The sequence below is a fragment of the Pseudophryne corroboree genome, chromosome 4 (genome assembly GCF_028390025.1).
Source record: "Pseudophryne corroboree isolate aPseCor3 chromosome 4, aPseCor3.hap2, whole genome shotgun sequence".
In the NCBI taxonomy this organism is placed as follows: Eukaryota; Metazoa; Chordata; class Amphibia; order Anura; family Myobatrachidae; genus Pseudophryne; species Pseudophryne corroboree.
In genome coordinates, this window is record NC_086447.1 from 573,515,535 (window position 1) to 573,539,919 (window position 24,385).

The 24,385-nt window shown below is 45.2% G+C and overlaps 1 protein-coding gene across 3 annotated transcripts in view; it reads right to left on the reverse strand.

The window, feature by feature from the left end:
* Nucleotides 1-23,566, reverse strand: part of TAGAP (T cell activation RhoGTPase activating protein) — a 254,850-nt gene extending 231,284 nt beyond the window's left edge. For 2 of the 3 annotated variants that reach the window (XM_063917464.1, XM_063917463.1), the window contains exon 1: nt 20,682-20,845. In XM_063917464.1, coding sequence (XP_063773534.1) covers nt 20,682-20,753 — 72 coding nt within the window. In that variant the 5' untranslated portion in view covers nt 20,754-20,845. Of the gene's footprint in view, nt 1-20,681; nt 20,846-23,299 lie in introns of those variants that run through there. The other variant, XM_063917465.1, reaches the window with a different exon arrangement.
* Between the last annotated feature and the right edge of the window lie 819 nt (nt 23,567-24,385).

Below are 24,385 nucleotides of genomic sequence, written 5' to 3' on the forward strand. Positions count from 1 at the left end.
AGTTTAACCTTTCTTTAGATCCTATACTATTCTGTAAAACCAGATATACCCGTAGTTATGCAATTCAATCTTTTTAAATGCTAAAACCTTGGATATTTTTTCAGTTAGAATTTTATCCTTCCCTTTCTTAAATTTAATGACTGAGTCCGCCATTACGACCTTCTCTGGTAAAGAATTTCAGATCCATACTGCCCTTACTGTGAAGAACCCCTTCCTTCTTTGGGTATGAAATTTTGTCTCCTCTAACCTCAGAGGGGGATCAGTATGAGATCCTGGCGGTTGGGATCCCGGCAGTCAGGAGACAGACGCCGGGATGCCAACAGGTGGGATCCCGGCAGTGAGTGCAGTGTGTCCCCTCGTGGGCTCACTGTGCTCACCACACTTTGGGTCCGGTGGCGACCTTCAGTCGCCACAGGTTTCTATTCCCCTCCGTGTGGTGGCGTGGACCACCATCCAAGATGGGTAACCAGCCGGCGATCAGGACTCCGACCGCCGGTATTTCAGCTGGTGTCGGGATTCCAACGTCGTTATCCTGACCACTGGGATCCTGACTGGCGGTCAATTGACTACCTCCCCTCAGAGTCTCCGTGTGTCCTTTGTAGAGATCTCTTAATAAACATGCTTGTGCATCTTAGTCACATAGCAATGCAAATAAGACACATTTTTAGAGGAAAAAAAACAGACCCTGATGCTAAAAGAATTGCATGGGACCTATCAGCTCACTCATGCCAGGCATCTCCCACTGTGTGGCGTACAGAGGCAAGATGTATGAGAATACATCTGTATGGCTGTGACAGCGGTGGGTTTGAGGTGCCCTTTTGGAGTTGATAGTGTGAGTTCCCTAGTGGGAGGGTCTCTTCCTGCCGAAGATTTTTCCTGCTAGCCTGCTCCAAATGTTTTGGGGTTAGTTTTAATGTCGGTTTTATTTGTGGTGGGAAAGAACAGCAGCAGTCGCTCTCTGCCTTTTGATCTTGAGGTGCTGCTCAGCGAATACACAGGTTAGCCTGATTCTACCATACAGATGGGGCCTTGACCTGGTGGGCCTTTTGTGCCTTTGGAATGGGAGTTGGATATATTGAGTTTGTGGTGATGGGCTGGCAGTTGACCTACCATCTAGGCCTAAGTGGAGGTGGTGTGCAGGTGGTGATATTGCTTAGTGGGGGCATTCTTTCTTCACCATCATACTTTTTTTGTCCGTATTTTCATCTTGTATTTAATTAGAAATAAATTGACCCCCCTTTTCCCCAAAAATAAGCCTCCTTGTCATTATTTTAGAAGTTTATGGTTGTTATGTTCTTACCAGGAGTAGTCTAAAGTCCCGTACACACTGGTCGATATATCGGCCGTTCTCTTGAATGGCCGATATATCGCGGGACCGTCGGCCAGTGTGTACGGCCGATACGTCTGTGAACTCCGTCGTTCACAGACATATCGCGTCGGCCGCGCAGCACAGCCGACGGCCAATATATCTACCGATATATTGGCGCGTCGCTGTGTGTGTACGGGGCGGTCGGCCGTACACATGCTGCGGCGGCCGGCGGTGATTGACAGGTGAACTGGGCGGGCGTGTGTACACGCCCGCCCAGTTCATGACGTCAGTCCCCGACGGATCGGGCAGTGTGTATGCTGAACACACTGCCCGATCCGTCCATAGATATATCTGCAGATCAATTGATCTGCAGATATATCTATCAGTGTGTACCCACCTTAACATCAGACGATAGGTCATTTAGTGCTTCCTGTGGCGGTGTATTGTAATAAATAGGATTTATTTTAAGTGCACTAAAGAGAGATGATACGTAAAACTGGGGAAAAAACAAACAGTGTTTTCATTTATTATTCTCACTATTATAACTACAATGTTAGGGCACCACCAAAAACTAGCTCAAAAAATCAGCTATTTTTGCCCAAGAAAGAAATTCTTGCTGCTGATGGACAGGGAAGACCTGAGATGTGTTTCCATGAAGCTCCTTGTGCCTCCTCACTTTCAAGGGCATTCCATATTTTGGCATGGTCTTTTCTTGGACAGTTGTAAGCCGCTGTATGTTATTGTGGATTGCAGTTCATAAAGAGGTTTTGTTTTTGAATAAAATCATTTAGACAGCTTAGGTATGTTGTCAAAACAATTTATTATGAATAAGTTTGACTGGGTAAAATATACATTACAGCAGTGGTTCTCATACTCAGACATCAGGACCCCAAACAGTTCTTGTTTTTCAGATCACCTAGCAGATGCACAGTCTAACAATTTAGTTCATGTTACGCACACCAGTGCTAACAGGAGTATACCGGTGTATGAACAGAGAGGGATGCGAGGCAAAACGAACTCACAGACAGTATAACATAACATACACAGGAGGTGATGGAATAACTAATAAACACAAAGTGAACGGAGAAGCCCAAAGGCTCAGGAATTGGGTGTCTCCCTAGTGTCAGGAATGCTCAGATGGAATAGAGCGGACAATGAAGCGAGATGTAGTGATTTAACATGTGGAGCACCCAAAATGATGTTGCTAAGAGCAACAGGAAAAACCCCAAAGGGTTACCAACGGGTGTGGGAATAAACTCCTTGGTCAGAGATAGAAATGTAGACACAAGGAGAGTATCCACAATCCTAACCCCCACTTGCAGGGCACAGGTTCAGCTTACTGCCACTAAACTGACACCTGGACGCCCTGCACAGTGAGGGAGGATTAAGCAAGCAGGTCTGAGAGAATAGCCGCAAACCTGCTGGGTTCACAGAATAGCAAAAGAACCCCAGCAGGTTAAACAACTGACTCCAGTCTTACTGCTAGGTCCGGATTGGCAGAATGAAGTACCGAATCCCAAGGCCTATTCGCAGTAAGCAACAAGTAAATACAAAGTCACACAGTACTAGCTAACTCTCTGGAACTGACTAACAAACAAAGATTCAGCAGCATTTGCCTAGCCTGAGAGGATGGTTTATATAGCAGGTGCTGTCCACGCCCCACTCAGACCTCACAGACTGTGAGCACAAAACCAGCGCCGGATTCCCTGCCGTGCACAGAGCCTGTAACCACTACACAGTAAAAACCCGGACCGGAGTATCAGCTGCGCTCAGGTTACTTCGCTAACACTTGCCTCCCGGTTGCCATGGCGACGTGGCAGTACAGAACAGGAGATCCTAACAGTACCCCCCCTCTGACGAGGGGTCAAAGAACCCCTACCACCGGGTTTATCGGGGAACTGCAAGAAGAAAGAGAGTATCAGTCTGGGGGCATGAAGATCACAACTGCGCACCCACGACCGCTCCTCCGGCCCATACCCCTTCTAGTGCACCAAAAATGACAGCCGACCCCGAACTATCTTGGAGTCAAGAACCCTTTCAACCACAAACTCCCTCTGACCCCGTATCAGAAGAGGAGAAGGTCTTCCACTGGAAGAAGGATTACTAACCGCCAGTTTTAAAAGGGAACAATGAAATGTTTTATTGATACCCAATGAACGGGGCAGATCTAACTGAAATGCCACCAGATTGATAACCCTGGTGATCTTATAAGGGCCGATGAACTTATGAGATGGCTGTCTCAACTTCAAATTCTTGGTGGACAACCAGACGAAGTCTCCTAATTTAAAGCTGCAGGGTCTTCTCCGCTTATCAAAAACCCTTTTGGTCACTAATGACACAGACACAAGGGCTTTCTTAACTTTCCTCCAAATACCCCTAAGGGCCGAAACCACAGAGGAACCACCAGGCGTGGAATCCAGGGGGTCAAAAGAATTGGCCTTAGGATGATGCCCATACACACAAAGGAAGGGAGAGATCCCTGTAGCAGAGTGAGCCGCGTTGTTATAGGCAAACTCCGCCATGGACAGATGAGCAACCCAGTCAGTATGACACTTGGAGACATAACACCTGAGGAACTGCTCCAAGGACTGGTTCACCCTCTCAGTCTGCCCATTAGACTGTGGATGGTAGCCTGACGACAAGCTCACAGAAATCTGGAGATCAGAACAAAATGCCCTCCAGAATTTGGCCACAAACTGGGATCCACGGTCAGGGACCACATCAAGTGGCAACCCGTGGAGGCGCACAACATGCTGCAAAAATAACTCAGACAGGCATCTGGCCGATGGCAACCCAACCAGTGGAACGAAATGCGCCATCTTCGAAAACCTGTCAACGACAACCCAAATGGCTGTCATCCCCGAGGATTTGGGCAAGTCCACCACAAAATCCATGGAAATGTGGGTCCATGGCTTAGATGGAATAGAGAGTGGATGTAATGGGCCGACAGGAACCCCTCTAGGAGTTTTATTTCGGGCACAAACGTCACATGCCCGAACCCACTGATCCACATCCCTAGCCACTGAGGGCCACCACACCGCCCTAGACAGCAACTCCCGAGTTCTGGCAATACCCGGATGCCCTGCTGACCTCTTGGCATGGAATTCCAGGAACACTCGCTGTCTTAACCTAGGAGGCACAAACAAGAGACCTACCGGAAGGTCTGGAGGAGCCTGCTCCTGTGCTCTAAGGACTAATGACAAGAGGTCCTGGGTAATGCCCACTTTAATACATGATGGGGACACAATGGGCAATGGCTCCTCGGTGGTCTCTTGGACTGGAGCAAAATTCCGCGAGAGGGCATCAGCCTTGATGTTTTTTGACACAGGGCGATATGTTATCAAAAAATTAAAACGAGCAAAAAACAAAGCCCATCGTGCTTGCCTGGCATTGAGCCGCTTCGCTGACTCTAAATATGCCAGATTCTTATGGTCGGTGAGAATTGAGACCATAAACTTAGCCCCCTCAAGCCAGTGTCTCCACTCCCCGAGTGCATCCTTTATAGCCAACAATTCCCGGTTACCCACATCATAATTCATCTCGGCAGACGAAAATTTACGGGAAAAGTAAGCACAGGGATGAAGGCGATTATCAGACACCCCCATCTGAGAGAGCACTGCCCCAATACCTATCTCAGAGGCATCCACTTCTACCACAAAAGGACGCTCTGGATCTGGGTGTCGCAGTACCTTGGCCGAGACAAATGCCCTTTTGAGACGGGCAAAGGCCGCTTTGGCCTCACAAGACCAGTGAGCAACATCCGCCCCTTTCTTAGTGAGTGCCACCAAGGGGGCCACTACAGACGAAAATCCAGCGATGAACCGTCTATAAAAATTTGCAAAGCCCAGAAAACGCTGAAGCGCCTTCAAACTAGTGGGCTGCACCCAATCCAGGACTGCCTGTACCTTAGAACCCTCCATTTGGAAACCTTCTGAGGAGATAATATACCCTAGAAATGCGATTTACTGGACTTCAAATTCGCACTTCTTCAGCTTCGCCCCAAGCTGGTGGTCTCTGAGTTTCTGGAGGACTAAGCGTACATGCTTCCGATGTTCCTCCAGGGAATGGGAGAAGATTAGGATGTCATCTAGATAAACAACTAAAAATCTATCCAAATATTCCCTGAGCACATCGTTCATGAATTCCTGGAAGACTGCCGGGGCATTAGAGAGCCCAAAAGGCATCACCAAATATTCATAATGCCCTGAGTGGGTATTAAAGGCAGTCTTCCATTCATCCCCCTCTCTTATTCAGATTAGATTGTAAGCACCGCGTAGGTCAATCTTAGAAAAAATGGTGGCAGTACGAAGCTGGTCAAACAAAACCGAAATCAGAGGCAGTGGGTACGAGTTTTTAATCGTGATACGGTTCAATTCCCTGAAGTCGATGCAGGGTCGCAACGAACCGTCCTTTTTACCCACGAAGAAGAACCCCGACCCAACTGGGGACTGTGAGGGTCTGATAAATCCCTTAGCCAAGTTCTCCTGAATGTACTCTGCCATAGCCTGAGTCTCAGGACGTGACAGGGAGTACAACCTGCTCTTGGGAAGCTTAGCATCCGGCAACAAATCAATGGCACAGTCATAGGGGCGATGGGGAGGTAGTACCTCCGCAACTTTTTTGGAGAACACATCCGCAAAATCTGCATAACATCCTGGCAATCCTGGCAAACTTAGCTGCGAGAGCCTGACTGGAAGGCTCAAGCAACTCCTGAAACAATCACTACCCCAACTAAGAATCTCCCCAGAGACCCAGTTAAATTGAGGGTTATGGGCCCTTAACCAGGGTAACCCCAAAACCAATGGGGCAAAAGAACAGACAGTCACATAGAAAGACAATTTTTCAGAGTGTGTGGCTCCAATAAACAAAGGAATTTGGCTGGTGCAGGAGGTAATTTTACCCTGGGACAATGGTTCCCCGTTTAACCCACAGATCTCAATCTCTGATGCCAAAGGTACTGAGGGAACAGAGTGTTCCAGGGCGTATTGACGGTCCATGAAAACCCCATCGGCCCCACTGTCAACAAAGGCCTCAGTCTTGACAGTTTGACCGAGGATCTCCAAAGTCACCGGAATGAGAAAAGTCTTTTTGGGAAAATCTGACTTCTGGCCTGACAGGATATTTCCCATCACCCTCAGGCCCTGAAGTTTTCCGGCTTTTCTGGGCATGATACTACGACATGACCTTTATTCCCACAGTACAAACACAAACCCTGCTGTCTCCTCCGCGTCTTCTCACGCGAGGAGAGGCGGGTAGCCCCAATCTGCATAGGCTCCTCGGAATATTCCTCAGAGTCTGAGGTTCCCTTGGGAAAAAAGGAAATTGCGGTCTCCCTTTCAAGCCTACGCTCTCTCAGCCGTCTATCCACCTGGATGGATAACTGCATGAGCTGATCTAAGCTATCAGGCGAGGGATATTGTACCAGTTGGTCCTTTATCTGGTCAGAAAGGCCCCTTCGGTACTGGTTTCTCAGGGCTGGGTCATTCCACTGGGTATCATGAGCCAACCTCCGAAACTCCGTACTATAAACCTCAGCTGGCCGTCGCCCTTGCTTTAGGACCGTAATCTGAGCCTCGGCTGAAGCCATCTTGTCAGGGTCATCATACAAAATGCCCAGTGCCGTAAAAAAAGCATCAACACTTTTAAACGACGGACAGTCAGGCTGCAACCCATATGCCCAGACCTGTGGGTCTCCTTGTAGCAAGGAAATCACCACGCCCACCCGCTGAATCTCCGACCCAGAAGACTGGGGCCTAAGCCTGAAATATAGCTTACAGCTCTCCTTGAAACAAAAAAACTGCGAGCGATCTCCAGAAAAACGATCCGGGAGATTTACTTTCGGCTCCTTAACCCCTAAACTTGCCGCTGCTGCTGCGGGAGCTCCGCTAGCGGCCTGCGGGGTGTTCATTTTAATGGACATCTCATTAAATTGTCGAGTCAGGACCTGCACCTGATCGACCACCTGTTGCAAAGTATTTTGAGGGGTATGCTCCATATTCCCACAAAATTTCAACAGGAGTAGGGCTGCTGAATATGTTACGCACACCAGTGCTAACAGGAGTATACCGGTGTATGAACAGAGAGGGATGCGAGGCAAAACGAACTCACAGACAGTATAACATAACATACACAGGAGCTGATGGAATAACTAATAAACACAAAATGAACGGGGAAGCCCAAAGGCTCAGGAATTGGGTGTCTCCCTAGTGTCAGGAATGCTCAGATGGAATAGAGCGGACAATGAAGCGAGATGTAGTGATTTAACATGTGGAGCACCCAAAATGATGTTGCTAAGAGCAACAGGAAAAACCCCAAAGGGTTACCAACGGGTGTGGGAATAAACTCCTTGGTCAGAGATAGAAATGTAGACACAAGGAGAGTATCCACAATCCTAACCCCCACTTGCAGGGCACAGGTTCAGCTTACTGCCACTAAACTGACACCTGGACGCCCTGCACAGTGAGGGAGGATTAAGCAAGCAGGTCTGAGAGTACAGCCGCAAACCTGCTGGGTTCACAGAATAGCAAAAGAACCCCAGCAGGTTAAACAACTGACTCCAGTCTTACTGCTAGGTCCGGATTGGCAGAATGAAGTACCGAATCCCAAGGCCTATTCGCAGTAAGCAACAAGTAAATACAAAGTCACACAGTACTAGCTAACTCTCTGGAACTGACTAACAAACAAAGATTCAGCAGCATTTGCCTAGCCTGAGAGGATGGTTTATATAGCAGGTGCTGTCCACGCCCCACTCAGACCTCACAGACTGTGAGCACAAAACCAGCGCCGGATTCCCTGCCGTGCACAGTGCCTGTAACCACTACACAGTAAAAACCCGGACCGGAGTATCAGCTGCGCTCAGGTTACTTCGCTAACACTTGCCTCCCGGTTGCCATGGCGACGTGGCAGTACAGAACAGGAGATCCTAACAGTTCATGAACTCATTGCGGTAAAAATGCTACATACGCCATTGCTGATATCACTGTGATCACCTTCAAAGTACTCCCCTTGGGAAGCTATACACCTATGTTAGCGCCTTGTCCACACTTCAAAACAATTTTGGAACTGATTTTGTGGAATTGCCTTCAGAGCAGCCGTCGTATTACTCCTAATGTCATCAATGTCCTTAAAATGCCTTTCTTTCAATATTCCTTTATCTTCAGGAACTGAAAAAATAATAATTGGGGGCTAGATCTGGTGAATAAGGATGGTATTCCAACATAGTTATTTGTTTACTAGCTAAAAACTCCCTCACAGACAGTGCCGTGTGAGCAGGTACATTGTTGTGATGCAAGATCCGTGAGTTGTTGATAAAAAGTTTGGGTCGTTTCTGTCTTTTTCATGCACCCATTTCAGGACTTGCAAATAGTAAACTTGGTTGACTGTTTGTCAATGTTCACTTGCACTGCTTTGCTCCTGACAGTCAGCAGATGATTTTCATGCACAATTTGATGAACTTTTGCAATGTTTTCTTCAGTTTTGCTCACTGCTGGCCATACTGATCTCTCTTCATCAGTGACACTTTCTCTTCCCTCAGAAAAACATTTCACCCACTTGTAAACTGCTATATTCTTTTTAGCATTATCTCTGAAAACTTACACTAACAGGTCTCTGATTTCACTTTCACTGTTGCCAAGTTTAACAGAAAATGTAATGGTCGTTCATTGCTCTAATTCAGCACTGACATTATCACAACAGCACACCAAAACACACACAGACAATAATAGATACCACTCAGGAAGAGACTGCCATAGATCAACAACAATACAGCTGTGAAACGCTGATATGCCAAAGTCATCAAACCTTGCTGAAGTTTGTGTCAATAACACAATTTTACTATAAGCTTACACCTGGGTTATTTTTCAAGAACCCTTTTACACTGAGCTACGACCCGGGTAGACCCAGCAACAGTGGCGGTTCTTGCCACGGGCAAGCGGTACTTTTGCCCGGGGCGCCGCCTTCCGGAGGGCGCCGCACAAGGGCAAGATCCGCCACTGTGCCCCCCGCAGTGCCCTGCTTTGCCCCCCCGCTTTGAAGGGAACCAGACGCGTAGCGTCTAGTTTCCCTTCATTGAGAAGACCTTAGTTGTGCGGTGCGCAATGACGTCATCGCGCACCGCACAGCAAAGGTCCTCACCATGAAGGGAAACTAGACGCTACGGTCTAGTTTCTCTTCGTGTAGAGGACCTTTGCTGTGCGATGACGTCATCGCGCACCGCACAGCATAGTGGCACAGACACTAGGTGTCATAATTGACCTCTAGTGTCTATGCTGTTCTATGGGAGAGACGTAATAACGTCTCTCCCATAGATTGAAGAGAAGAGAGGAGAAGAGCGGCGCCGCCGGCGGAGGGGTCTGCAGCGGTCTGGATCAGGAATGGGGATGGTAAGTATACTTTTTATTTATTTTTCTTTTTCTTTCGGTGTCGTGACCACGCCCCCAATTGAAGCCACGCCCCCATATTTTGCCCGGGGCGCCACAAGTCTTAGAACCGGCCCTGCCCAGCAATATCCCAGATTATTGCAGCACTGGAAAAAGGGGTATTACAGTCCTGGTTTAAGTGATATTCATTCTTAACCACAGATGGTTAAATCTAAATAACTGAAGTACTAATAAAGTCACCTGTGCTCAAGTATGGTGTCAAAGTCAAAAATATTACACACACATATAAACTCCAAACAGAGTGGCCTCTGTTCGTGCGCATTGCCGCCGTGTGTACGCATACCCAGGCCTTGCGTATTAACGCATGGCAAGAGTATATACGGTAGCAAACGCATTTGCACAGAAAATCCACAAAGACATATTCAATACTTTATTCATATAATGCAAAATTCACACATAGGGGTATATTTACTAATATTCATGTTTTTGCCGTTTTTAAGGGTGTTTGATCTCGAATGGTATCGGGTGCATTTTACTGCAAGTTTTTGAATCCTGATACGGTCATTTACTAAGCTGCCGAGTTTTCCACATTCGTATTTTCCGATGTCGATGTGATTCGTAATGTCAGGCAGTGTTTTATGGGAGTGATTAGTAAAATACTGCCTGACAAAACACAATGAATCCTGGCCGGATCTGTGAGATCCGTGCAGGGCTTCATTGTGTGCATTGTGAGCAGTGCAGAATGGGTTAAAAACTGAAAAAAAATTGCGTGGGGTCCCCCCTCCTAAGCATAACCAGCCTTGGGCTCTTTGAGCCGGTCCTGGTTGTAAAAATACAGGGGGAAAATATACAGGGGATCCCCATATTTCCAGTTTATCGCATGTTTCAACGTATGGATATACGCAGAATTGTAATATTCGCAAACTGCTGTAATACTGTACTCATGATATTCGGCAGGAACCCAGTGGCGAACATCTGCAAGTACACCTGGACCAAGCATCGCCCATACATTCAAACCAACCTATGTCCCCTCATGTACTGTAAATGATTTGCCCTCTGACCTATGAAAGAAGAGCTTACAGTTCCCATTGTACTGTATTTGGACACATTGTATAAAAGAGAGGCCTCCTGACTGTGATGTTAGTGTATTAGAATGCTTAATATTTGTAGACACTCCCTTACTAACATGTCTAAGCCTGAATTTTCAGTGATGGTCCCTGGGACCAGGGGGATGCTGGGAAGTGGGTGGTCCAGTGTGCAGTGTGCCTGTAGTTGGTGATGGAATAAAGCAGCACAGCAGTGAACTCACATGTCTCTGTGTCCTGATGACTGGATTTACAAACATATGAACAAAACACTGACCAGGCTAAGTCTCTATTCTCTGAAGGTCATCTTGCTAAGACTGACTGAGTCCTGGATCCAGGAGCACTCGCGAACAAACGTATGTACTTTTGGTTGTAGCTCTTCTCTGTAATATTGTTGTACCTTTTATATATGTATCTTTTAAGTAAATACTGTTGATGTGTTGGACCACAACATTACATTTAACTACTGGTGTCGCATTCCATTCTTGTTTGGGGTAAAGTGTATTCGGCCACACATGTTGCTATATTGTGCGCATAACATGTCGGCGTGTATACGCAACATATATATATATATATATATATAAACAATTTAGCAATTATAATTATATGATTAGCGGCCGCAGCGGCTCAAACCACAGTGTGCATATGTATTGCTTTTCCTTGTAATTTAAATGAACTTAATAGTTGGGGGCTCTGTCCGGTTCACCTCACACTCGCGGACTTACAGGGCCTTACAAACTTTAGTCTAACAAAAAAGGGTGGAGGACGCGTCTAAAGTAAAACAATTTTGTTTTGTGTTAAAACTACCTAATGTTGTTAAACCACGTCTGTCTTGTATAGTCTCAGAGGTGCTGGTGCGAACCGAGGGACAGCAAGGAAAAGCTATTTCTTTGTGTTACTTTTGGCACGAAAATACGAACAAGCGTAAAGATATTTTGCATATATTCTAATATATTGTTGCCATAGGTTGTAGCAGGGCCGTAACTACGTGTGTGCCAGCGGTGCCTGGCACACAGCGCAGTTGCCCTAAAGGCACACCTGACCGCATCCCCATTGTGACAACAATGGGGATGCGCTCAAAGCCACTGGAAGACGCCAGTATGATGGGAAGGTTGTGTCTGGTAAGTAGACGCTACCGTGATGGGAAACACAGCGGCTTTCCCAGCCTGCTCACAGTGGCGCGCCGCTCCCAGCCTGTGTGTTCCAACTTACTTCCTGGCTGTGCGTTCCAAGCCTCGCACTGCGCACCCGGGATCAGATGCTCGTGTGATCTTGCTTCCTGCTAGCTAGATACCGGGACATGTGTGTCGCAGACAGCAGCGTGCACACCGACAGCAAAGCAGCTACAGCGGGCGTCCTGATATACCTGATACTGCAAGGTACACTCAGCTGTATGCTGTCCTGCTACTTCAACACTCACAACAGGCAGATGTAAACTTTTCTCTGCATTTTATATTACTAATATGACATATGTGCCACAGTTAGATCTGCATGGAGGTTGGCCAGGACAATTACCAATGACTGGGCCATAACTGGGCTCAGAACATTTTATATTTTTATTAAACATTTAGGGGCTGATTCTGTGGTCACGGCTGCTTCTTTTGTCATAGCCATGTCTGCGTGTCATTAAAACCGAGAGGCCCACTTGCAGCTTCTAGCATCAGTGCAGTTCCGTCTCAGTGCGTCTTTAGTCACCCCATCGAGACTGTCATCAGCCCTACAGCAGGAGCATATTCTCCATCCCAAGTACTGTATGGCCTCCTGTGTGAGTGGTTTTGACGCTGACAGGATCAGGCCAACATCTACTTTGCCACCCCCCTGTCACCTCCAAGGAATGCCCTCTGATTTTCATAGACCCTGTTCTGCACCTCTGAACGCTAAGAATAAGGACGCTTGTGCTGTCCAACTGGAATGTGTGCGCTGTGTGACTGGGACGTGTGCCCTGTGTGAGACATGCGCTGTGTGACTGGGATGTGTGCCCTGTGTGATTGAGACATGCGCTGTGTGACTGGGATGTGTGCCCTGTGTGAGTGAGACATGCGCTGTGTGAGTGAGACTTGTGCCCTGTGTGAGTGAGACATGCGCTGTGTGACGGGGACGCGTGCGCTGTATCACTGAGACACGTGAGACTCTGTCTGCTGTAATGTGTAAAAAGGGGACTCTACCTGGTGTAGTGGCACTACTGTGCGTCATAATTTGAATAATGGAGATTACTGTGCAGTGCAATGTGAATTGGTATTATTTTGTGGTCACACCCCTTCCTCATGAAGACATGCCCCTATATTTTTGACGCGCGCAAATAGCGTGCACTGGCCCTGTTTTCATTAAGGGGGGGTGGGGGGACGCCGATGCTGTTTCTTGCACACAGCACTAAAATGTCTAGTTATGGCACTGGGTTTGTCAGGAATCTGCATCCTCCATCGCATCACTACTGTGGAACTACAGGTTCCAGCAGTACAGTTCAGTTCCAGTTCCAGTTTTCAGTCTACTGCAGCCTGGAGTACACAGTGCTTCAGCTAACTCACAGCTGATCTGAACACCCAATCCAGCGGGGTGTGTTCTCACAGATGCAACATCCAATCATCACAGACCTAGGGGTATAAACTCCAGTTCCTGGCCCAGTCTCATTGCCTTGGACAACACGTCCCATTCCGTGAACAGGCGTCTCCTGTTTGCAGTCATCTGTCTGCAGAGATACCCCTGTGTATTGGACCTGTGGAACTACAGGTCCCAGCAGTTCCAGTTCCAGTTCCGTTCCAGTTTCCAGTTCCAGGTTCCAGTCTTCAATCCTTTGTTTCCAGCAGTCTTCTATTTCTGGCATCTCCAAGTCATCTCCCTATTCCAGTGTTCCTGTGGAACTACAAACTCCAGCCACAGCCAGCCACAATCCACCAGCAGTAAGAGACTCTCCTCAGGTGTTTTATCATTATCTACCTGTGCACTCATTATCAGTTACCATCTGTGCATCTCAGCAGTTAACATCTATTTGCTTAGAGACTGTCTCCTGCTTAAGCCCGTTAGGCTATCTGGACTTGTGCTTCATAGAGACTGTACAGTTATCAGAGTTCTGTTTTTCCAAAGTTATTTCATCCTGAGTTATACTGAGACTGTGTGCTTTTTACAATTACCGGAGTTCTGTTTGTTTCAATCATAGTTACCAGTGACTTTTGAATATTTATTTCCTGTTATTTCTGGTTTTGCATTCCACTGCACCTGTTATTCAATTGCTTTGTGATCCCTGTGACATAATAAATATCAGCGCTTATGCGCAGGACTATTCTTCGGTCTCCTCGTGTATTACGTCACACCAACACTGACCCACTAGTGCCCCCGCCGGGGACAGACCAGTTACAGAATCCTGACTGGGTTGCAGTAGTCATTATAGATCTGCATAGAATTGGTTAAGTTATTTGTTATACATTTGTTGTATTTGTTTAGTGGTTACTTGTAAAGCACATACAAGACTCGGTTCCTGCCTAAAAGTTTGGGCAGCACTCAACGGAAGTTATCCACGTGGGTGACTTTTAGTGTGTGTGTGAGGAACAAAGGTGTATTGTGTATTAATCAAAAACAATAGAAACACAAGTTTGTTCTATTGCTTACAGTGATTTATGTAAGTGTGGTTGCTGCGTATATTCATATGTAATTGCGAACACACGTGGCACAGTACAAAGGTACGTGAAGCGTGCATATGGGAACGCGCACGTGTGCATGATTACGCGCTCGGTTGCATAATTACGCAAAAATTGTGTAAATAGCGAGCGCAAGTATGCCACACAATAGAAGTTTATTTTAAGGTGGGATAAAAGATTTATAGTTATACATTAACAAGTAACTATCCAATTTTAGACAGATTACTGAAAATCTTATTATAAGTGTAGTACCTCTGGGGCAAGTTATCGATCAAAGGGAGTGATTTTTTTTTATGTCCAGAAAATCTAAAAGTGTGGGTTGTTGAAAAGAAAGTGTGAGTGAATTGAACCCCTGGAAAAGCGGGATCTCGTAGGTGAGGCACTGAGTAAGCAGAGGCTTGGTGGCGTGGAGGTTAGCGACCCCACGTGATTTATTGGTATTGAGGCATGTAGTGTGTGTTTTTAAAGGTAAAACGTGCGTAGGAGCATGATATTTGGTGTTACGCTCCGGCTGTGGAGCGCCGCTTGTGAATTCGACTCCCGTGATCGTAGGGCGTATAGATCACAAGTATCTATAAGCTGTGCGATTGGACCGCACGTGTGTGTATGTGATACGTAGCGCAACGTGATACCATTTGCGTAATTTCACGCAATTGCGTCATCATACGCGCTGTGTTAGCATAGGCAGACGTGATTTGTGTAAAGAAAAGGAATTTTTGCTGACTCTCTCTCAGGAAATATTCCTGGTGGAACTTCATAGGAAGGCTTGGTGACGTTTCCCAAGCGGAATTCCTGTGGAAAGAAACCAAAAAGATCAGGCTTTTAACCTCCACTGAAAAAGGCGGGGTATTAATTTATTGCTGTTAATACTCCATACTTCCAGTGCTGAGGGGTCTGGTAGGGTCCTCACTGGGTACGCGGGCAACCACTACTGGAGTGGACAGTGGTACTGTCCAAAGGAGACGGAACGGGTGAAAAGCGCTCAGAGGACTTTTCACCGTCATCTCGCGTTGGCCATTTGGTGTTTGTGTTTTAAAAAGTCCACAATGTGTGCAAGTCCAAGCGTGCACGCAAGAGGCGTTCAGGAGCCAGGGTTCAGGCTGATGAGCAGGGGTGAAAAGGGTCTGCTGTCTATATTATGTGTAGGAAGCATGGTCTATATACAGAGGCTATTTGTGATGAATGGGTACGAATGACTGTTGATGATAGGGCATCATTTCCTAGGGTTGGTAGTTTTGAACCAGAGGTGCTGCAGAATGTTAAAAATAGAATATGTCTGATCAAATCCAAGAAACTAAGGATCAGACATAACGACTGTTTAAACATATGGCAACAAGAAGGAGAAATGCAAAGGGAACTTGCTCGTGCAGCAAGGTCCAAACCAAACAGGAATGTGAATGCAAATACACCACCAACGCCATATGTCAATGGAGAGAAGGCTGCTACAACCGATAACATACCAAGAAATGATAAAAATGCATTTGTAACATGTACTAACCCTAACCCTTGCAAATTTTACACTGTCCTAAGTTCTTCCAAGGATCATAGTTCAGAGGAAGATGATGAAACTAGCCTGATCTCAGCGCTCTCTCAGGCAGCCACCATGCGGGAAGCCCAGGTGGGTACAGCCCAACCGGTAAGAGCAGTGGCTGTCTTCCACAGGAGGGATGGGTGAAATCATAGCCACCGGTAAGTATGAGACTGTTCATTACGCAGAGACAGTAGCTTCCCACAGTGAGTCACATAGGAATGGAGTGGTTAGGTTACACCCTGTCTGGGTAATAGCAGTTCCCAAAGGGAGAACTGATAGCCAGGGAGTAACCCCCATCAGGAATATTGCAATGTATTGCCCGTGGACCAGATCGGAACTACGGTCAATCATTTCAGAATTCCTCGATCCCAGGAGAGATTTAGCCAGGTGCCCGAAGTTTATTAAAGGTCTGGATAATGCCCATGAACCCACAAACAAAGATTGTCGGACAGTGTTAAGACCGTGCCTACCCACCAATATTGACACACAAAAGTTTATAACGAATTCTAAGATAGAGGAAGACAGTCCCCGGACTGATGAATATAACCAGGAGAATGTAAAACAAATCAATGTGCAATTAAGATTGTATTTCCCCACAGTTGTGAAGTAGAATAAAATTGTCACTATCAAACAGAAAGTGAACTGGCATCCGAATATGGTCATAGAACTTTACAAGTAATGGCTAAATACACTGGGATAAGGGATATAAAGAATGATGTGAACCACAGGGAGGTGGCTGTCTCTGTGCTGATGGACAGACTCAGAGAGCCATTGAAAGTCAGGGTACAGATCTCTCTGCCCAATTGGAGAGGGGTAACTGTGGATGCCCTTAGGGAATCCGCAGTAGAACATGACAAAAACATTCTGAAACGGAAGGAGACACGGGGGGGGGGGGGGGGGGAGGTTGATGGAGGTGAGTACACAAGCACTCGAAGGGATATCCACCCAACTGAAACCCCAGACATTTAAAGAGAACAGATAAAAGTCATCAAAATGTTATATTTGCCAGAGGGAGGGACATTTTGCCAGAAAGTGTTGGAACACAGGGACACAAGTAAGTATAGACCCCCTAAACAAGAACACGAGCCACGTTATCAACTTATAGATGGGACCAAGGCACATATAGAAGGAATTTTGAACCACATAGAGGGGAAACACATAGATTTCCCCCAAGGAGGGAAGGGCAGACCTCCAACTCATCACAGATACTTTTCCCTCACACATAATAGCTGCCAATGCACTGCGGGGAGGCCCATATAAACAATAGAGGTCAGATCACACCTGTATTCTGCAGCCAGTGAGACTGACTACTAGCCTTAGAGATGAACCTGAGGTCATGGTCAATGTAGCTGGCACAAGACAACCCTTCCTTGTAGATACAGGGGCGGCCAGATCTTTAATCACCTCTTCAAAAGGAAAAGATCACAGGTAAACACTAATTCGGCAAATGGCAGTAACGAAAGTTCAACATTACCCTTTGACAAAACCTGCTGAAGTTACGATTGGGCCTCTATGATGCTAAACCCATTTCTTTTCTCCTAGCAGCAGTGGCCCCTGACTAACTTAATCAACAGAGATTTTGTTGTGTAAATTGAAATGTGAAATTGCATCTGTTAGGGGTGGTGGCATGCTGCCGTCGTGTACGCACACCCTGGGGGTATATGAAACAGCGCCTCAGGAGCTCAGTGTCCTTGTGGCCACACCCCTTCCCAATAAAGCCAGGGCCCTATATTTTTGTTGCGCGTACTGGCCCTATTTTAAAAAGGTGTGTGTGGGGGGGGGGGGGGCGCCGATCTTGTTTATTGCACACAGCGCAAAAATACCTAGTTACGGCACTGTTACATGGAGTGAGGGGATGGAGCAGTATTAGGTCTTAAGCCCAGTACCCACGGGCCGATGCAGGAGAGATGTGTGCTGAGCGTGCGGGGGGAGACGGGGGGGCCACTCATTTCACCCAGCGGGTGAAGTGAGCGACCCGCTAGATTGGCCTGCATGCAGGCCAATCTAGCAGCAGCGATAGCGATGTGCGGGTCCGCGCATCGATATCGCTTAGGGGGCTACACACGGAGCGATCATGCTGATATTCTAAGCAATCTAGTCAGATTGCTTAATATATCGCTCTGTGAGTAAGCCCCTATAGTGTTTGGTATCCAGATGTACAGTATTTTGACATCTACATTCCGGTGGCTATTTCCAGTTTAATGCATGTTTCTGAGTATAGATATGCGCAGAATTGTAATATTCGCAAACTGCTGTAATACTGTACTCATGATATTCGGCAGGAACCCAGTGGCAAATATCTGCAAGTACAACCTGGACCAAGCATCGCCCATTCATTCAAACCAACCTATGTCCCCTCATGTACTGTAAATGATTTGCCCTCTGACCTATGAAAGAAGAGCTTGTATAAAAGAGAGGTCTCCTGACCAGGCTCAGTCTCTATTCTCTGAAGGTCATCTTGCTAAGACTGACTGAGTCCTGGATCCAGGAGCGCTCGCGAACAAACGTATGTACTATTGGTTGTAGCTCTTCTCTGTAATATTGTTGTACCTTTTTATATGTATCTTTTAAGTAAATACTGTTGATGCGTTGGACCACAACATTACATTTAACTACTGGTGTCGCATTCCATTCTTGTTTGAGGTAAAGTGTATTCGGCCACACGTGTTGCTATATTGTGCGCATAACGTGTTGGCATGTATACGCAACATATATATAAAAACAATTTAGCAGTTATAATTATATGATTAGCGGCTGCAGCGGCTCAAACCACAGTGTGCATATGTATTGCTTTTCCTTGTAATTTAAACGAATTTAACAATGGCTATCCTTAAAACTTGAACTGTTTGTATTCCTTGAGGACTGTGGTTGAGAATCCCTGGTGTAAGTATTGCCGGTATCATAATTCTTTAGGTTTGCCATAATATCCATTTAATCTGGAACACCTATAATTTACACAGGTTCTGTGGCTGATTAAAACCAGGTAAAATGCAGGCTTGAATTTAGCCAGCTACAGAACCTATGTAAATTATAGGTGTCCCATTTTAAAGGGATATTATGGTAAACTTATAAATTACTAGATCTGCGACAATGTTAACACATTAGATAAATGGAAAATGCTAATATTGTTTCACAGAGACATTTACCTCTAGTTACTTCACTATAGGTTTGTTTTCACTTTCTGGAAGTTTTTTTTTTTCTTTTTTCAAAATGCCTAGGGCAGTGATGGCTAACCTTGACACTCCAGCTGTTGTTGAACTACACATCCCAGCATACCCTGCTACAGTTTTGCTATTTGGCCATGCTAAAACTGATGCAGGGCATGCTGGGATGTGTAGTTCAACAACAGCTGGAGTGTCAAGTTTAGCCATCACTGGTCTAGGGCATGCTGGATAGGAGTAGGCTTACCATACTGATTAAAATCAGGTAAAATTCAGACTTGAAGTCAGCCAGCCACAAAACATGTATAATTCCTTAGTGTAGCGGTTTAAAGGGATAGTATGGTAAGCCTAGTTAAAAGATATACTGTAGTCAGCTGATTTTCTAGAACTTCAAAAAGTCCACCAAGAGGCAGATTCAGTTATATGTGAGCTGAGTCAAGAGGACTGTTCCTTCAGGAGCTTTTTACTTAGAGGCCGTGAACAGCATTCAATTGATAGCACCTTTCAAGGAAAATAATCAAGCTTGGAAATTGAGCTGCAAATCTATTCCACCCATGTCGGGGTTAGCTTAAAAAACAAACAAAAAAAATGCACAAACTTGTCTTCACTAATTAATTATAGTTACATGTACAGTATGTGTTTTCTTATTTTCCGCATGCATCTCATTGCAGGCATAATTAAGATTTTCCGGTTCTTTTAAAGAATTATGACTTTTAACAACAACATGCCAGTGTAAAAGAGCATGACTTATGCAAATTGATGTTCTAAGTGCCTAACTTATTTCATATGTTGGTGGTCAACCATTATAGAACAGCTATAAAAAGTGCCCTTTAATTCTGAAAGTACCAGTGACTATACAATTGTTATCAAAGGCAATTTCTATAAAAAAAAAGGAAGGGATAGTGAACATCATAAATTGTTTACATTCTTAAAAAATAAGCAACATTCATTTACATATTTGCCAAAACCGTGACTTCAGTAAAAGCTGCAGAATGCAAATAGCTTCTGTTACACTTACTACAAGTTTAATTGTCACCTATGTACTACAATATTACACTGGATTTACACATTCTTATTCACTGAAATATTTTTACTTTGTTGCTCACACATACAGTACATAGGTTATCGTATGTAACAATCCTCCTATAATTTAAACTGAATACAATAAAGAACAATTAAATCCACTTCCAAAAACTTACTTATTTGGATGCAGCAGCTTATGCACAGAAAGACAACATGGGTTTTTTAATTGCTGTACATTGCATTTGTTTGAGAGAATAAGAGAGCAGTATCTAATATCAAAGCAGTAATGTTATAGATATTTCTGGCCAGAACATGGAAAACATTCCCCAGTGCCAGTATACTAGGGACTGGCATTAAACTACACAAGTTGGTGTTACTTTTAACAATAACTTGAATTGCTGTTGAGATCTGACCAAGCACAAGCAATGACTTATAATAACGCTGGTAAGAATCAAACAGCATGTCTTTGCAGCTGCAAGTGAGAAGCAATTCATATTTTGCACTCAGTGTCGCACAGCAGTTCTGAATAACACAACCTTCCCCAGACACTGTTTGTACTCACTGGATTTTTGTTGAGCAAAATTCCATCATAGCTTCCTCTGCGTGCCTTGTTCCTAGGGTGTGGGATAGACATGGCAGTATGATCCAAGAGGGTAGAGAGCTTGCTTTACAAATGCATGCCTAAGCAGAAACTGAATAGCTCTAACACTTGACTAACCATAGCAAGCATATACACACCAACAAAGGAGGAGCTAAGCCCTGGACTGACGGTCAGTGCAGTTAGACAGCTGAGAGATCTGTGATGCAATAAATGTTTGCTAAAAGCATTTTTGCTATTTTACCAGTTGATATTTTTTTTAAAGTTTGTAAAACAAAATATTGGGGGTTATTTAAGTACATGAAGCATTAGGCACAAATGTGTTGTATCCTACAGATGTTTCCTCATACACATTTTGCCCCATGATACAACTTGGATGCTCCACCATGGGTAGCAATTCCCAGACGTTCATACTTTTTGCAAGTTTTTGTGTCTTTACATCGTAGCTGCATACAAAGACAGTTTTAGTGTACCAGGCATTTAGAAATTGGTATTTTTGTCATATTGGTATAAAGTCACTGACTAAGTACAATGATACACTATATGGATATAAGAATTTGGCCACATCTGTTAATTATTGAATTCTGGTCTTTCAACCAGACCCGTTGCCACAGGTGTATAAAATGAAGCACCTAGCAATGTGGACTCCTTTTGCAAACATTTGTGATACAAAATGGGTCATTCTGAAGAGCTAAGTGACTTCAAGCGTGGTACTGTGATAGGCTGCCACCTTTGTAATAAGACATTTCGTGAAATGTCATCCCTGCTGGATATTCAACTGTAAGTGATATTATTAGAAAGTGGAAGCGTTTAGGAACAACATCAACTCAGCCATGAAGCGGAAGACCACCTAAAATAACAGAGTGGGGTCAATATGTGATAAGGCACATGGTGTGTAAAAGTCGCCAACACTCTGCTGATTCCAAAATAGGTGAAGATTTCCGAACTTCCACTGGCATTAATGAAAGCACAAAAACTGTGTGGCGGGATCTTAATGGAATGGGTTTCCATGGCTGAGCAGCTGCATACAAGCCTCACATCACCAAGTTCAATGCCGAGTGTTGGATGGAATGGTGTAAAGCACACCGACACTGGACTGTGGAGCAATAGAAATGTGTTCTGTGGAGTGACAAATCACGCCTCTCTGTTTGGCAGTCAGATGAGTGAGTCTGGGTTTGGTGGATACTAGGAAAACGTTACCTGCCTGACTGTATTGTACCAACTGTGAAGTTTGGTGGAGGAGGGATAATGGTATAGGCTGTTTTTCAGGGTTTGCTCTAAGCCCATTATCTCCAGTGAAGGGCAGTCTTAATGTTTTAGCATACCAACACATTTTTAATAATGCTATGCTTCCAACTTTGTGGCAACTGTTTAGGGAAGGCCCTTTTCTATTCCAACATGACTGTGTCCCAGTGCACAAAGCAAGGACTATAAAGACAAGGTTTGATGAGTTTGGTGTGGAAGAACTTGACTGGCCCACACAGAGCCCTGACCTCAACCCCATTGAGCACCTTTGGAATAAACTGGAATACTGTGTCCAGTTCTGGAGACCATAGCTCCTGAAGGATATAAATACATTAGAGAGTGTACAAAGAAGGGCAGACAAAATGGTGCATGGCCTACATCACAAAACTTACTTGGAAAGACTAAAAGATCTTAACTTGTATAGTTTGGAACACAAAAGAGAAAGTGGGGACATGATAGAAACTTTCAAATATACTAATGGTCTTAAAGTACAGGAGGGAAACATTCTTCAAAGGAAGATAAGTATTAGAACTCGAGGACATACACTGAAACTGGAGGGAGACAGGTTCAGGGGAAACTTAAGGAAAAATTACTTCATAGAATAGGTAGTGGATAAGTGGACTAGCCTCCTATCAGAGGTGGTAGAGGCTAGACAGTAGAGAAATTTAAATATGCTTGGGATAAGCATATGAATATCCTTACAAAGAACTAAGGTTCAAAAAGGTGTAGGATCACCTAAAGAATAAAAAAGGGGCATAATAGATGGGCCAAGTGGTTTTTATCTGCCATCAAATTCAATGTTTCTATGTAACTGGAATGGAGATTGCAGGCCTTCTCGTCCAACATCTGTGCCTGACCTCATAAATGCTCTACAGATTGAATGGGCACAAATTCCCACAGAAATGCACCAAAATCTTGTGGAAAGCCTTCCAAGAAGAGTGGAAGCTATTATAGCTGCAAAAGGGGGGGGGGGGGGGGGGGAGCAAGTCCATATTAAAATGTTACGAGTATTTCTGTATGTAATCTGAGTGTCTCATAGCAACTAGGTTGCTAGCTGTTACATGCACCTGTTTGGAATGCCTTGTTACCTGACTCCAACCTGATGACTCCTGTGATTGGTCTATCTCCCTTTTATTGGGGATCCTATCCAGTTCCTGTTGCCGGTGCTCCTGGTACCTAGTGAAGCCTGTCACATGGTCACTGTATGCTGTACATTTCTCTGTTCCTGTGCCCTAGTCTGTCTGTCCGAGTCCTGCATTCTTGTACCTTGTCTCAAACCCTCAGTGTGCTATACCTGCCAGTCCTGCACCCATGCCCAGTTGGATTCTGCCCAGTACCTGCTATCCTTTGTCTATTGCTGCTCTGTGTCCATGTCTTGCCATAGCCCTTCAGTTACTCTCATGTCTGGTCCTGATCCAAGTCCAGGTTCCTGCCAAATCTCTGTGATTATATCCTGCCAGCTCTGGTTCTGAATACTTTCACTCTAGCCGTGCCTGTAGTTACAAGTCTGCAGCAAACTACAGTGTCTCCGAACATCTGAACCTGTATTCCAGCCACAGTCCAGCCACTGAGTTTGCATTCTGTCTGCTATTGCAGACTGCAGCCTAGTCACACTATCCATTCAGCTAGTCTCTCTGTAACTAAGTTCATGCTACCAGTACTCTGCTTTCAATCAGTACACATCCAGCACCTGTCTGCTCACAATAATTAACCATTGCTTGGCTGTGTTCACCTGCAACAAACATCTAATCCCTTCAGTTATCATTTCCTGTAGCCAGTGTATATCCGGTCCTGCAATCTTCAGTTACAATATCTTGTCAAGCCTGTCTGTAGTTATTATTCCTGTATCCAGTCTGCCTGCAGCTAACCCTTGCCTTGCCAGCTGCTACACTACAGGTTTATTACCTTGGTGTCTCCAGCCTATTGTGTGAGCCCCTACTGCTAGAAGTTTAGGTCCAGGTGGCATACAAGTACTGGTGAGCGCATACAGCTCTAAGGGAACAGGAGCGGCTGTTATTGGCAGAAGGCTCTCTCACCAATTCTAGGGGTCTCACACACATAGCATACCTCCCAACATCACCCTCTCCAGGAGGGACAATGGACTTTTCTCTTAATTTGTGAATGCCATCACGTGTTTTGAACAGGTTAAATAAGAAAGGTGTTTCTTGCAGATTTTCTTGTAAAGTGTTTTTTTACACAGTCGCTTGGATCTGTGATGCCGTCTGAGGGCATCTTAATGCAAATCCTGGTATCTGCACCAACTGCATATTTTCACGCAGTAGCTGCATACACGCATGCAGTCTCCCTTCCTAGCCAAGGCCCTAGCACCATCATCACACCCTCTTTATCCTCTCCTTCCAAATTACTCCTACCTCAATGCTACAGCAATCCTGATAATCTCATTCACATCTCTCCCACAAACT